Source organism: Gossypium hirsutum, chromosome A09 (assembly GCF_007990345.1).
Source record: "Gossypium hirsutum isolate 1008001.06 chromosome A09, Gossypium_hirsutum_v2.1, whole genome shotgun sequence".
Classification (NCBI taxonomy): domain Eukaryota; kingdom Viridiplantae; phylum Streptophyta; class Magnoliopsida; order Malvales; family Malvaceae; genus Gossypium; species Gossypium hirsutum.
Window position 1 is genome coordinate 60,165,254 of NC_053432.1, and position 13,431 is coordinate 60,178,684.

The 13,431-nt window shown below is 31.5% G+C and overlaps 2 protein-coding genes across 2 annotated transcripts; both read right to left on the minus strand.

The window, feature by feature from the left end:
- Positions 1–1,799: 1,799 nt before the first annotated feature.
- On the minus strand, positions 1,800–3,699 carry LOC107888998 (polyphenol oxidase, chloroplastic). Its single transcript, XM_016813284.2, has one exon. The coding sequence runs from the start codon at positions 3,674–3,676 to the stop codon at positions 1,919–1,921; it is 1,758 nt and encodes a 585-aa protein (XP_016668773.1). The 5' UTR covers positions 3,677–3,699; the 3' UTR covers positions 1,800–1,918.
- Positions 3,700–8,279: 4,580 nt separating this feature from the next.
- LOC121206016 (uncharacterized) lies at positions 8,280–8,834 on the minus strand. Its single transcript, XM_041076173.1, has one exon. It carries the CDS (start codon positions 8,832–8,834, stop codon positions 8,280–8,282), a length of 555 nt encoding a protein of 184 aa, XP_040932107.1.
- Positions 8,835–13,431: the final 4,597 nt, after the last annotated feature.

A 13,431-nucleotide genomic window follows, 5' to 3' on the forward strand; every position in this document is an offset into this window, starting at 1 on the left:
CTAATTCCCTTGATTATAGGAACTATCACAAATTAGTCTTTCTATAATTAAATAAATTAATTTAGTTCATAGACTATTAAAAAATTAAATATTGTTAAAGTGTAAATTAAAGCTTTTTTATCCAAATAATATTTTTAAAAAATTTAATTAAGAAAATGGTATGAGAAATAGATTAATTACGAAAATAGGCATTTGTTATAGTGTTCCGCAGGTGTCGCATGACATATTGGCGGCCCTAAACTAAAACATAATGACCTAAAATATCTAGGGACTTGATATGCAAATTTTCCATTTAAATTGGCTGCTGGGAAAAGCTTTGCAACCAAACTTTAAATAGGGTAAATTCCTTCATAAACTCTCCTTGTTTATTATTTTTCTTTTATTCCCCTTCAACACCAAAAATAAAGAGGCCTCTTACCAATTAGTCCAAAAAGTTTTTTCTACCAAAAAGTATTTTTGTAAAAAAAGCCAATTCCAACTGATTTTTCAAAAATAATTTTTTTGTTCATATTATATCTGACATAACAACTATCGACATTGATAGTAGTTTTCTTTTGCTCACATTATATTTGGAAACTATAAATTTAAGTAATAATTGTAATTTATACATAATAAGAATTTTCTAAAGCTTTTATATTATACTACAATATGTCTGTAAACCAAATTGATAATAAAATTATAATTATCCTTATTACCAATTTTATTTGTGGGCACACTATAAAATTATAATTATAAAAGTTTTTAGAAAAATCTTATTATGTATAAATTATAATTACTAGTTAAATTTATAGTTTCAAAATATAATGTGAACAAAAGAAAACTACTATCAATGTCGTTAATTTTTATGTCAGATATAATATGAACAAAAAAATTATTTTTTGAAAAATAAATAAAATTTATTTTCAGTTGGAATCGGCTTTTTTTTTACAAAAATGCTTTTTGGTAGGAAAAAGTTTTTGGACTAATTGGTAAGAGATCTTTCTATTTTTCGTGTTGCAGAAGAATAAAAAATAATAAACAATGAGGGTTTATCAAGCAATTAACCCTATTTAAGGTTTGGTGCCACCACACTATCAGGCGACACCTTTGGGAAATTTACATGTCAGGTTCTTGAATATTTTAGGTCATCACATTTCAGTCTAATGCCGCCAATATGTCAAACGGCACTAGCAAAACATTGTAGCAAATGCTTATTTTTGTAATTAATCTATTTCCATACCATTTTCGTAATTAATTTTTTATATATTATTTGGGTAAAAAATCCGTACATTAAATATTTATTATTTAAAAAATGACATGATTTTTTTTATTTGCAGTCCGTTTCACTTGTAAGCAATAAAAACTTCTAAAGTATATATTAATTAACTATATGTTAAAAAATTTGGTGCATGGTATTGTGACTGTAATAAAAGTAATTAAATTAGTCTCTTTATTATTAAATATGGATCAATTTATTTCATGTACTATTAAAAAAGAATCAAATAAGATCAAATTATAACAAAGATAATATTTACTATTTAAGAAATGACATGAAAAATATATATTTTTCATTTGCTATTCAACTCCAAATAAAATGTTTCACTTGCATAACTATAAAAAATTTCAAAACATTAACTATCTATTAAACAATAAACAATATTTTTTAGAGAGTAAATGTTAATTCTATTAAAATTTAATTTTATTTAATTTTTTTAATAATAAAAAAATTAAATTAATCTATTTAATAGTAAAAGGGTGTCTTTTAACTCCATCCCTATAATAGAGAGATTTCACCATCGCAAACAAAAAAAATATATGTCTCCATATTTTTTATTTTTTTATTGCTAAAACAAGATATAGTAATAGTACATCTCAATAAATAAACAAAACATGAGACAATTAATAATTTCGTGTGTAAAAAAAACATGAAACTAATAGATCAATCTCGAGCAAACCCAATTTTGATGCCACCAATCTTAGCTAAACCCTTACCAAATTTAGGCACCAAAGTGACCACAACACCATCATCATCCTCAGCATCCAATTCCTCCAGCAAATCCGTCAACCCTAACCTCAAAAATGTCGCCATTTTCTTCCCATGCTTATGTTTATGCGGCACGTTGACGAAACTCCCCGCGAATTCAGTGTTGTTTGGTCCGATCACCGTGTCATCTTCATCGTTAATGTACACATCAAATTTCACCACTTGATGTCGGTCGAATTCGATGTTCTCAATCACCAACACCTCCTCTTCTTCTTCTTTTTCTTTTCTACTCCTTGATTTCTTCGGCCTCGCAACTTCGAGGCTGACGATATCGTCTAAAACGAGAGGGAACTTAACAATTCTTACAACCTTTTTCTTTGTCTCCGCCGCATTGGCAACTCCCAAAGCTCTTTTCACTTTACTTGTAACCCTTTTAGGTGTTGGTTTGGTTTTTATCCAAGGGATTTCGACGTTTTGATACTCGTATCCTAATTTCTTAGTGTCAAGGCAATCACGAACCTTAACACGTACAAGATTAGCATTTTCATCGTAGAAAAGAAAAGCCGAATCTAACCAATCCGAGTCGGTGAAATCAGTTCGTTTCCCTCCCAATGTCTTCCAAACCGACCACATCCGGTCCACATTTGAGTGATGAGCATAAAAAATAGGGTCTCTCCCGGCCGAATAAAAGTTCCCCATGTTCTCAAAATTCTGTTGCGTATTGTCACCGCACCAAATGTGGACCGGCCCGTGAGGGATGTTCTCAAGGGAACCGGCACCGGGGTCAGGTTCCTCCCCGGCACGATAAGCATTCCCTAGGAAAAGTTTAGCAGTTTTCCCATTAGACACCATTTGCCTATACATGACGTTGAGGTTACTCGATATCTGATCTTTACTTGACAAGGTTTCATCAATGCCGTTGTAATCGAGATCGAGGAGGGTCGGCGGTTTATGACTGGCGTTACGAAGCTTATCGTAGAGGGGAGAATTAGGGTTTGCATAAATAGCAGGCATTTGCATGCCGGCCGGAGAATCCCAATTCCAAAATGGCATTGCAAAAGTTGGATCATCAATCAATTTCCCCAATATTTTTTCAAAGAAATAAAGATAAAATCTATGAAAGGGGAAAAACAACCATGAATTATGAACTTGAAGATCAAGATCAGGGAACCCTAATTGATGATAAGCTCCATCACAATAAGCACAATGAACATTTGCTTGTTGCATGAAACTACGTGGATCACTAGCAGGGAGAGCTTTCATTAGCTCAATGGCCTTGGAAAATTTAGCCAAGTAATCACCATTAACTAAATGAGCTGCTGGTCGAGTTCGTAATGGGGCATTCGAAGGAGGGAGGACGAAATCCACGATTTTCGTCGACTTCGGTGGGCAACAATTAATGTTTGCAGCACCGGTAGGTAGGTCCGGTCGACCGCAATGAGTGAAGTCTGGGCCGGTGATTGGCTTCGCGAATGCTAACGATTCGTTAAGCGAGGATACGCCGTAAAGACCTCCAAGGCCAAGGAGAATGTCTCTTCTATCAAACTTGTTTTGATCATCACCATTTGTGGCTTTGCATGACACTGGTTTGGATATGAAGTTTGGCTTTCGTTTACCAGGTATTGAAAGTTGGGAAGTTTTTGGAAGGAAAGAAGTGGTGGTGCCGCCGCCGCCGCCAGATATGGCCACCGATGGTGGTAAAAGAGAAACCATACTTTGGTCTAATGACAAATGTGATCTATGAAGTATGAAGATGAAAGGGAGGTTTTATAATGCATAAAATTAGACTTTATGGTAATGCACGTTAGAGAATTTCTATTCTTTGACAAATGTTAAAGACAATTTACAATATGCACGCCACCTTGATCCACTATATTGTATATTTTATACTTTTATCTAATTTTTAACAAAGGTTGGGTTATATTTACTTGTTTTGATATAATATTTAAAATTATTTATTGTCTCTCTCTAGTCTATAAATAAGAAAATAATGTGCTGCAGCACACTTAAACTCACATCCTTTTATATTAACAACAATACCTATACGCTAAGATTTTAGTATATGTTAATCAATTGTTAACTATTCATATTTTCTAACTAATGTGAATTTGGGAATATTGTTTTTTTAATAGAAAGCCTAAATATAGTAATATTTTTGACATATGATAATAACAATTTGAGGTGATTAGTTGAAACTTAATGAAGAAGATTAGTTACACCTAATCCATTATTAAATAACCTCGTAAATTGTTTTCTCTAAAAAAAAAAGAAAAGAAAAGTCAGACATTTGTCTTAAATAACATGTGGAAACACCACATCTTTGCCTGTTGGGGTGGATTTGTTTTTCTTTTAATATTGCATTGCTTTTCATTATTTTATCGATGTTCAAATGTGGTTGTTTACTTTTCAAATTAAAAAATATAAATTTAATTATAATCACAGTTTTAATTTTTATTTTGAGAATGTTTTTTGTAATGAGTATTTTATTTTAAAATATTACACCAGTGAATTTTAAAAAAAAATAAAGGATAAATCTTTAAAATATACATGAACTTTGATTTGGTATAATTTTACATATAAAATTTTGATTTTGATTCAAATGTACATACTTAAAGAAATAAATATATTGATATACATATTAGATAAATATAATTATTTTTGTATGTAATATGTAAATGTAAAATGATGTTATATTCATAATTGTGTTAGTGGTTAGTGAGAATTAAATAAAATCAAAATTTCATGTATATAATTGTACAAAATCAAAGTTCAAGTATAACATTATAAATTTGAGATTTGTCTCAAATTTTGACAGTGTTAGCAATTAAACCTAAATTTTGAAATATACAGAATTAAAAGATTAAATTTTTAAAAATAAAAAAAAAACTAAATTACAAATAAAAAATGAATTCAGGGACTTGTAGTACGTAGTATATTTTAACCTATTGACAACTAATGTGATCGTGGTAGGTTTTGCTTTAAATAGTTGATGTAAGTAATAAATTTATTTTTTTTGAAGTGAGATTTGGTTTTCGTCAGCAATTTATTCTTTTGTACTTACTCTAAATCATCTACTTTGTTCTTTGGATTTGATATAAAAATAATTAAGATGAAGAATTCATATGTTTGTTTAATAAATACTATAATTTATTCTTATAGCTAAAAATAATATTTTATATATCAATTTTATTTTGAAAAAAATAGTAATATTTTATATATAAATATATATATATAAAAAAAAAATAGCGTGGGCAGTTTTTTTTTTAAATACTCATTAGGAGTCTATAGTTTAAATAGGAAGTTTTTTTTAAACATTAATATTATTATAGATTCTTATCTTAGTTAACTTTTTTTATTTAATGTTTAAAATTATTTATAGCCCTCCTTAACCCTTAAATAGGAGTATAATGCATTTCAGCGCACTCAAATCCATATCCTCCTATACTAATAATAATACAGATATAAATCAAACTAAAATTCAATCAACTAAATAGGCAATTTTAAATGAATAGATTAAATTTTAAAAATTATATTAAAAATTTTAAATCGTAGCATTAATTTAATGAGAAATTTTATATATAATATGATAAAAGAAATCTAATAAGTTTCAGGTTATGTGACATCCAATTTGTAAGATGACAAAGTTATGAAAATATGTAATAAAAAAGAACATGGATAAATGGTATACTTTTAGAAGGAAAGCATAGTTTTTTTTTAAATGAATAAATTGATTTATTCAAAGATTTTATATAAAAATATTAAAAATCTAAACAATTTTATAATAACATTTGTTACTCTTTCTCTTTTTTCTCCGTCAATATGCATAATTGAAACTAGAAAGTTAGTGGGAAAACTCAACCAGCTTTTTAGTCAAAATAACAAAACAGCCGAATAAACAAAGGATAAAAACATTCGTCATTCAACCCAACTTTTAATGACTAATCAAACATATATCACCTTCGAACTTTAAATAGCTCTAATCTTCTCACCTCAACAATAGCCAAAGCTACAACCATACTATTACCTTGCATCTTCACCACCGAGAATGTAGCAATTTTTCTATGGAATTGGTAGCAAATTACTTACAACACTAGCTAAAATAGAAGTTTGAAGATAATATAGATAAAAAAATCAATATAGAACTTATAGATGGGCCAATGTAATGGTATTAATAATGATATTACTACATTAAAAAATTATAAAACCAATACATTTAAGAATATTTATCATTAATTTATATCATATTTATGTTTAATGGGTTATTATTACTGAGTTACTGTCATCCTTCAATTGAATCCCAACTCAATTGAATAATTATCAAAAACCCCTTCCTTTTATAAAATAACAAATATTTTTTTAAGGATATTTTTGTCATTTAAATCATATAAATCTAAAAAATGCATTTGATAAAATTTGAAATCGAAACACTATACTTTTCAATGTATTTATTATTTTAACTAAAACTTTATTTGATCTTTAAATTAATTTTTATAAATATATTTGTTACATAAAATTTTTTTTACCTTATATGTCATAATCATATATATACACACTATAGTAATTTGATGTTTCAATATATTTGCCATTTATCAATATATAAAATTATCACGTAATTATTAATTAATTTTAAAAAAAATTAAGAATTTAGAATCAATTAATTTAAAATACGAAATCTCCATCATGAATTACTTATCTAATAGACGTATTTTTTTAATAATGCTATGATTTTTTTCTTTTCCTACCAAATTTATTATTTAAAAATAAATTAATTTCTTGTATTAATTATGACCTACATTATAAATTTAAAAGACATTTTAATTAGGATCTACATTATATTTTAAAAGTTAACAATTCATATTAAAATTTTAAAATCATACCTAATACATATCATAATTAAACATAACTATTTGATCAATAATACTAATACATATCCCATGCATAATTCACCGGAGGAGCTACTAACTGCGATGCAGGAGGATAGGGATAGCTATGCTATAGCTAGAGAAATTGTGTTGTAAACTTTTCTATTCAGTTTTTCTCTTTCTTACTATGTTTAAAAAAAAAAATACAAATTACCATCAATGCTAATATTGTAATATTAATACTAGACCTCTATCAATCAACTTGTGTTTTTGTTTAATATATTAAATTAAGAATACACATGTGAATATAAAGTTGCCTAAACAGATAAACTTTTTTTTAAGCTAAATTCATTAATTTATTCAATGACTAAAATCATACAATTTTGGAGGGAAAAATAACAACCACTCGTCGTAAATGGTAAATGATAAGCTCCATCAACACAACAAAGACTTTAGTTTTAACATGAATAGAATATTATGACACGTTGACAATTGATTTTAGCACAACTCAAGCACAACATATCTAGAGTGATTGCAAGCACTTAATATGATAAGGAAATCAACCCTAAATAGTCCAGCGGCAAGTAAAAATCGACAAAAGAATTGTGCATTCACCAAACTAGAAAGGACAACAACAAAACCATCCTTAAAATCACTTGTAAAACTAAGGTTACGTGCATAAGCAAGATTAAAAAAATGTGCTACAAAAGCAGACAAAAATTTCTAAAACTGAAAACTTATTAAACAATGAAAAAACAAATAAAAAAATATAAAACTTAAGACAACACGGGATCAAATCGACTAGTGAAATTATTTATTATTTTGAAATACTCTCAAAATATAAACATATTAATAAGCTGACGAAGAGCCACCACCTTTCCAAGAAAAAATACTGGTGGTCGATGGAGTTTTAGCGAACAACCGGTGTCATCATCTGTCTATCATAACTTGTGAAAACAACAAAGATAACCACAAGACAGATATGCAAATTGAGAAGAGAAAAGACCCGCGGAGTGAATGAGAAGAAAAGAATGTTGGTGGGAAGGAGAAAAAGGTAGGTGACTTTTTTTAAATAGACTTCGGGATAGACTTTTTATTTTTTGAATAAGAAATCTGACTGGATTTATTTATATGACTAAAATACATGAAAGCAGAGTTTGGGCTAAAATCCATAAAAATAGAAATAAAAGAAATCAGAAAACAGAAGTAAAGGTCTATTTAGAATCGGGCCTAAAGAGAGAACTAGTATAACTAGCCCAATTCGTCTGAATTTAACTAGACTAAAATAGGAACTAAGACTTATCCTGTGCCAGTCAAATCAAACAGCTGGAAACCAATAGCTGTCATCTTTTCAAATCAACCGTTCCAGCCATTAATTATAGCAGGTTTTCAAAAAATGCATTAACTTCTCATCTGCTACTTTTCACTTCACAACTTTTCATTTCTTCTTTCACTCAGTCTGGAGCTTTTGGCCAAAAACTCTCCACTGCTTGGTGAACCGAATCTGGGATTCCTCCAATCAGGTAAAAGCTTTCTCTTCTCTTAAGGGCTTCATTTGCTATAACATGAGCGTAGACATTCTTTGCCTTAGGAATAAAATGAAAGTCGATCTCTTGGAATCTGTCTTTTTTGCTTTGTATGTCTCTGATAATTGCTCCAATGACCGATTTGTCTGTATCAATACTTTGGCATTTCTTAATGATAGTTTTCGAATCTCCCACTACTTCTATTTTGTTTAACCCCATAGAAATCCCTAATTTTATTGCCTGTAATATTGCATATACTTCTGCCGTGAACGGAGTTGCTATCTCGGAGTGCATGACTGCCTTCGGTGCGAGGATCTCCCCCTCCTCGTTCCGTACGAGCAAACCTGTAGTCGATCTGGACGATAGTCGGTTGAAGGCTGCGTCAAAATAAACTGTGATCCTTCCCCTTCTACGTATTTGTTGAGTATTTTCAGCTGGTTGAAGAGTAAATCTTTTCTCCTCTATTGCATCCAGTTCTACCATATAGTTCTGAGTTTGTCTTACTATTTCGATTCCTGTTATATGTCTTCTTTCATATAATAACTTATTTCTGCTGAACCAGATTAACCAAAGACCACAACAAAATAGCCGGATCTACTCATCTGTTCCTTTATCAAAGACCTAGGTAAACCATTGCCACATATTCAGATTATTATGGCCTAAAACCCATGCTAGTCTTAACTGATTCCAAACTTTGATTGTAGATGGACATTGTTGAAAAATATGAGTGTTGTACTATTCTTCTTGGCGAAATCTAGGACATTGGGCATCCACCACAACCCTCTTGAGCCTAAGGTTGACAAGAGATGGAATGAAGTTCCAAGATATTCTCCAAACTGTAATTTGAATTTTTAAGGGGATGTATAATTTCCATAGTTTTCTGTAAAAATTTCTAATTTCGGTCTATAAAATAATAGTAGTAGAATCCAAGCAAATTTCATGTAATAGCTTGTAGGCACTCCTAACGGAGAACTCCCCTGTCAACTCCCCTCTCCATACTTAAAAATCTTCGTGTGCTGTCTCCGCTAGCGGGATCTTCAGAATTTTTTCCGCTACATCCATTCGGAAGGTATTCCTTATGACCTCTGTTTTCCAGCTTCTATTAGTGGCTTCGATTAAATTTGAAACTAACTTAATATTATCATTGTTGTCTTGATTCGATATTCTATCTGCTTCATTTCCTGATATCCATAAATCATCCCAAACAGATATTTGATCCCCTCTCCGAACCCTCCACTATAATCCTTTCTCTAGAAGCCCTCTTGCAGCCCAGACACTTTTCCAGGTAAGCAAAGGTAAATTTCCTAACCGAGCCTTGTAGAAATTAGAATTAGGATAATATTTTACCTTCAAAACGCGGGCTAATAATGAATTTGGGGAATTGATAAGACGCCACCCCTGTTTGCTAAAAAGGCAACATTAAACTTCGCAAGATTTCGAAACCCAAGGCCACCATCTTCTTTTAATAAGCATAAATCTTTCCAAGCGCACCAATACTAGAATTTAACTATTATGACCTCCAATTCAGCACATAGAGTTTTAAGAAGTAGAAAACAAGCCATCGTATAAGTTGGGATAGATTGGAGTATAGCTTTAATAAGAACTTCATTTCCTCGTTGGGAGAGATATCTTATACTTCAATTGTCAATTCGTTGTTTAAATCTATCCTTCAAATTTTGAAATGACGACCTCTTTTTCCTTCCCACCATATTAGGGAGCCCTAGATATCTTTCTAGATCAGTTGACCTTACTCTATGTTCGAAACTGCAACCCTTTCCCCTTCTTGTGTATTTGAACTGAAGAATACAGTCGATTTATCATAATTAACACATTGACCTGAGCTCCTCTCATACTCATTCAAAACCTGTTTTAGTGACTGTGCCCGCATTTCAGTAGCTTCTGCAAGTAAGATACAGTCATCTGCAAAGAGTAAATGAGAGATGGTTGGCCTACTTCGACAAACTTTAACTCCTTTTATAATGTTTCTTGTTCTCGCCAGCCGCATTAGACTCGAAAGCCTTTCCCCACAGAGTAAAAACAAAAACGGACTGAAAGGGTCCCCTTGTCTAAGACCTCTAGATGGAAGAAAATTTTCTCCTACATTTCTGTTGAAAACTACACTATGATACTGTAAACACATAATTCATTAACGAACTAACCCATCATGGGTCAAATCCCATTTTCTTCATTACCTCATTCACAAAGCTCCATTCAACCCTATCATATACCTTACTCATGTCTAGTTTCACAGCCATAAACCTTTTTTTTCCTGTCTTGTGCTTTAAAGTGTGCAGAACCTTATAAGCTTGTAACACGTTATCAAAAATCAGTTTTCCTGAAATAAAAGCATTTTGTGTTGAATCAATGCATTCATGAATCACTGCCCGAAGCTGTTTAGCAATGACCTTAGCTATCAATTTATAAATCACATTCCATAAGCTAATTGGCCTAAATTGAGTAATACTGGAAGGATTTAGAATTTTTCGGATTAGTACAATATTTGTTTTGTTGATCGAGCATAATTACATACTTTCATTTAATCTTTGAAGGCAAAAAGTAGATACATTCTCCCTAATGAGCGGCCAACATTTTTTATAGAATAAGGCTAGAAAACCATCATCTCCTGGTGCTTTTGTAAGACCTAATCCTGATAGAGCTTCTCTTATTTCCTCCTTGGTGTATCTTGTCTTTAATTTCTCATTATCTTCCTCAAAAATGCATCTGTCAATTCCGAACAAGATTTTAAAGAAGTTATCTTGTCTTCCTGTTGAAAATAATTTCAGAAAATATGATCTAGCAATTTCTTCCATCTCTTTAGCCTCCTCTGTCTCTATGCCGTCTTCAAACTGCATATTGTGAATAAAATTACACTTTTTTCTTTGGGTCGCCTGCTTATGAAAAAAAGCTGTATTTTTGTCTCCAAGTTTCAACCAATTTATTCGGGCCTTCTACTCTTAGTAGCAGTCATCCTTTTCAATCTCAAAATTCAAATTAATCTTTGTATTACTAAGCTCTGCCAAATTTTCATCACTTCTATCAGATTCTAGTAATTTTGCCAGCTTTGATGTTAGGACCTCTGTTTTCATTTTTTTGCACCGTCAAATTTGGTTTGCCCAACTCGTTAAACCTCTTTTGATATCATCTAGCTTGCTGAAAAGATCACTTCCGGCATTTTCCCAATACATTTAACTTCCTTATAAAATGTTTCCTCCAAAACCCACCTGGCCTCAAACTTAAAAGTTTTTTTGAATCAACCTTCCAACTCTGTGCTCTGTACTAATAAGAAGTGGACAATGGTCCGAGAATGAATGGGGGAGATGTTTAATTTGAAAATTTGGGAATAAAGAAATCCATTCTTCCGTAGGTATACCCCTATCTGACCTCTCTTGAATGTTCGTTTCTGGGAGGTTCCCTCTTTCCCAAGTAAACCAACTACCTGAATAACCCACATCTACCAAGCTACAATCAGCTAACTTCTTTCAGAAAGCTTCCATTCTTCTCTCATCTCTAGGTAGACCTCTTTTCTTCTCAAAGCCATATAAGATCTCATTAAAGTCCCCACAAACCAGCCATGGATACTCTTCGTTATTACTTAAACGTCTCAACAAATTCCATGAATCATCCCTATCATGTGTGTTAGCAGAACCATAGAAACCTATAAATCTCCACTTCTTCTGATCACCTACATCCTCAATAATCACATCAATATGTCGATTAGAGAAACTTTGTAGCATTATATTAGCATCCCCTCGCCATGCTAAACTTAGTCCCCCTTTAGAACCAACTGAATCAACATCAATACCAAAATGAAACCCGCAACTCCGCCAAACTTTTTCCATTTGATACTTATTAATTTTTATCTCCATAAAGAAGAACACTTGGGGATAATGTAATTTCAGCCTATGCCGAAGTCTTCGAACTGTCCATGGATTCCCCAGACCATGGACGTTCCAACTTAAGATTTTCATTGCGGTCGGTCGGCCTGCCTCTTGACAGCCGGCGATAATAAATGAGTAACTTCAGACATTCTCCGATTTCTTCCCTCATGGTACTGCTTTCTTCAATGTACCCTCTAGGCCTCTTTTTCCCCTCCTCTCCTATAATCACCTCATTCTCCAGATCATGATCCATTGTCGTTTGAATTTGACCACCCAATGTTTCGTCATTCTCTAGGCTTAGGTGAACCTTTTTTCCTTCCAAATTGAATCCTAAGATAGGGTCAATATTTGTATCACAGCCAAAACTTCTAACATCTCCCCATCTACTGTTTCCTCTGGGATTTGCATTAAGACCGCTCACAACTCCTCCTTCCTCCTTTAACCAAACACTACTCATTGTTTGGGCTCTTGTTGTCTGTGCACGTAAAGTCAGATCCCAGCCCATGTTAGCAATTTTTGCCCCTAGCTCCATCTTGGTTGTACAAAAGGAATCACTATGACCTAGACAGCCACAATAGAAGCAAAAAAGGGGTCAGTCTTTCATACTTGAATCTGACATAAGAGCATTTGCCACAAAACATGATTTGTATTTTCCTTTTTAGAGGGTGACGAATATCAATTTGAACTCTTATCCGCATAAAATTTTTATTCTCTTTCCCGAAACTCGAGCCATCGTACTCTAGAAGACTTTCTATAAAATTTCCCAATTATGCAGCCAAATTTTCAGAATAGTAACCCATGGGAATATCATGAACTTGTACCCAAAAGGGAGTTAGGGTTAAAGGGACTTTTAATGGATCCTCTCCCCTTTGCAACTTATGCAAAATTAAAAGATGATTATTAAACGTTCAAGGGGATCCTTTTAAAACCCTTTCCATATTCATGATGTGATAAAATTGAATATACTTTTTTTTAAATGGAGTCTTAAATATTAAATATCCAATACACTATTAATGTCATTGAATTAAATTAATTTATTTGGATTTATATTAATTTACCTTTACTTTAAAGAATAATTTTTTAATTTATATATTTATCGTAATACAAAATCATAATTTTAAAAATTAAATATTTGTATTAGTTTATTATTATTTTCTAAATATTAGTATTGTTGAAATGCTATAAAATGTAATTGATACATA

Bases quoted from the DNA above. Each gene is read 5' to 3' on its own strand.
- LOC107888998 (XM_016813284.2), bottom strand. From the start codon at position 3,676: ATGGTTTCTCTTTTACCACCATCGGTGGCCATATCTGGCGGCGGCGGC.
- LOC121206016 (XM_041076173.1), bottom strand. From the start codon at position 8,834: ATGGTAGAACTGGATGCAATAGAGGAGAAAAGATTTACTCTTCAACCA.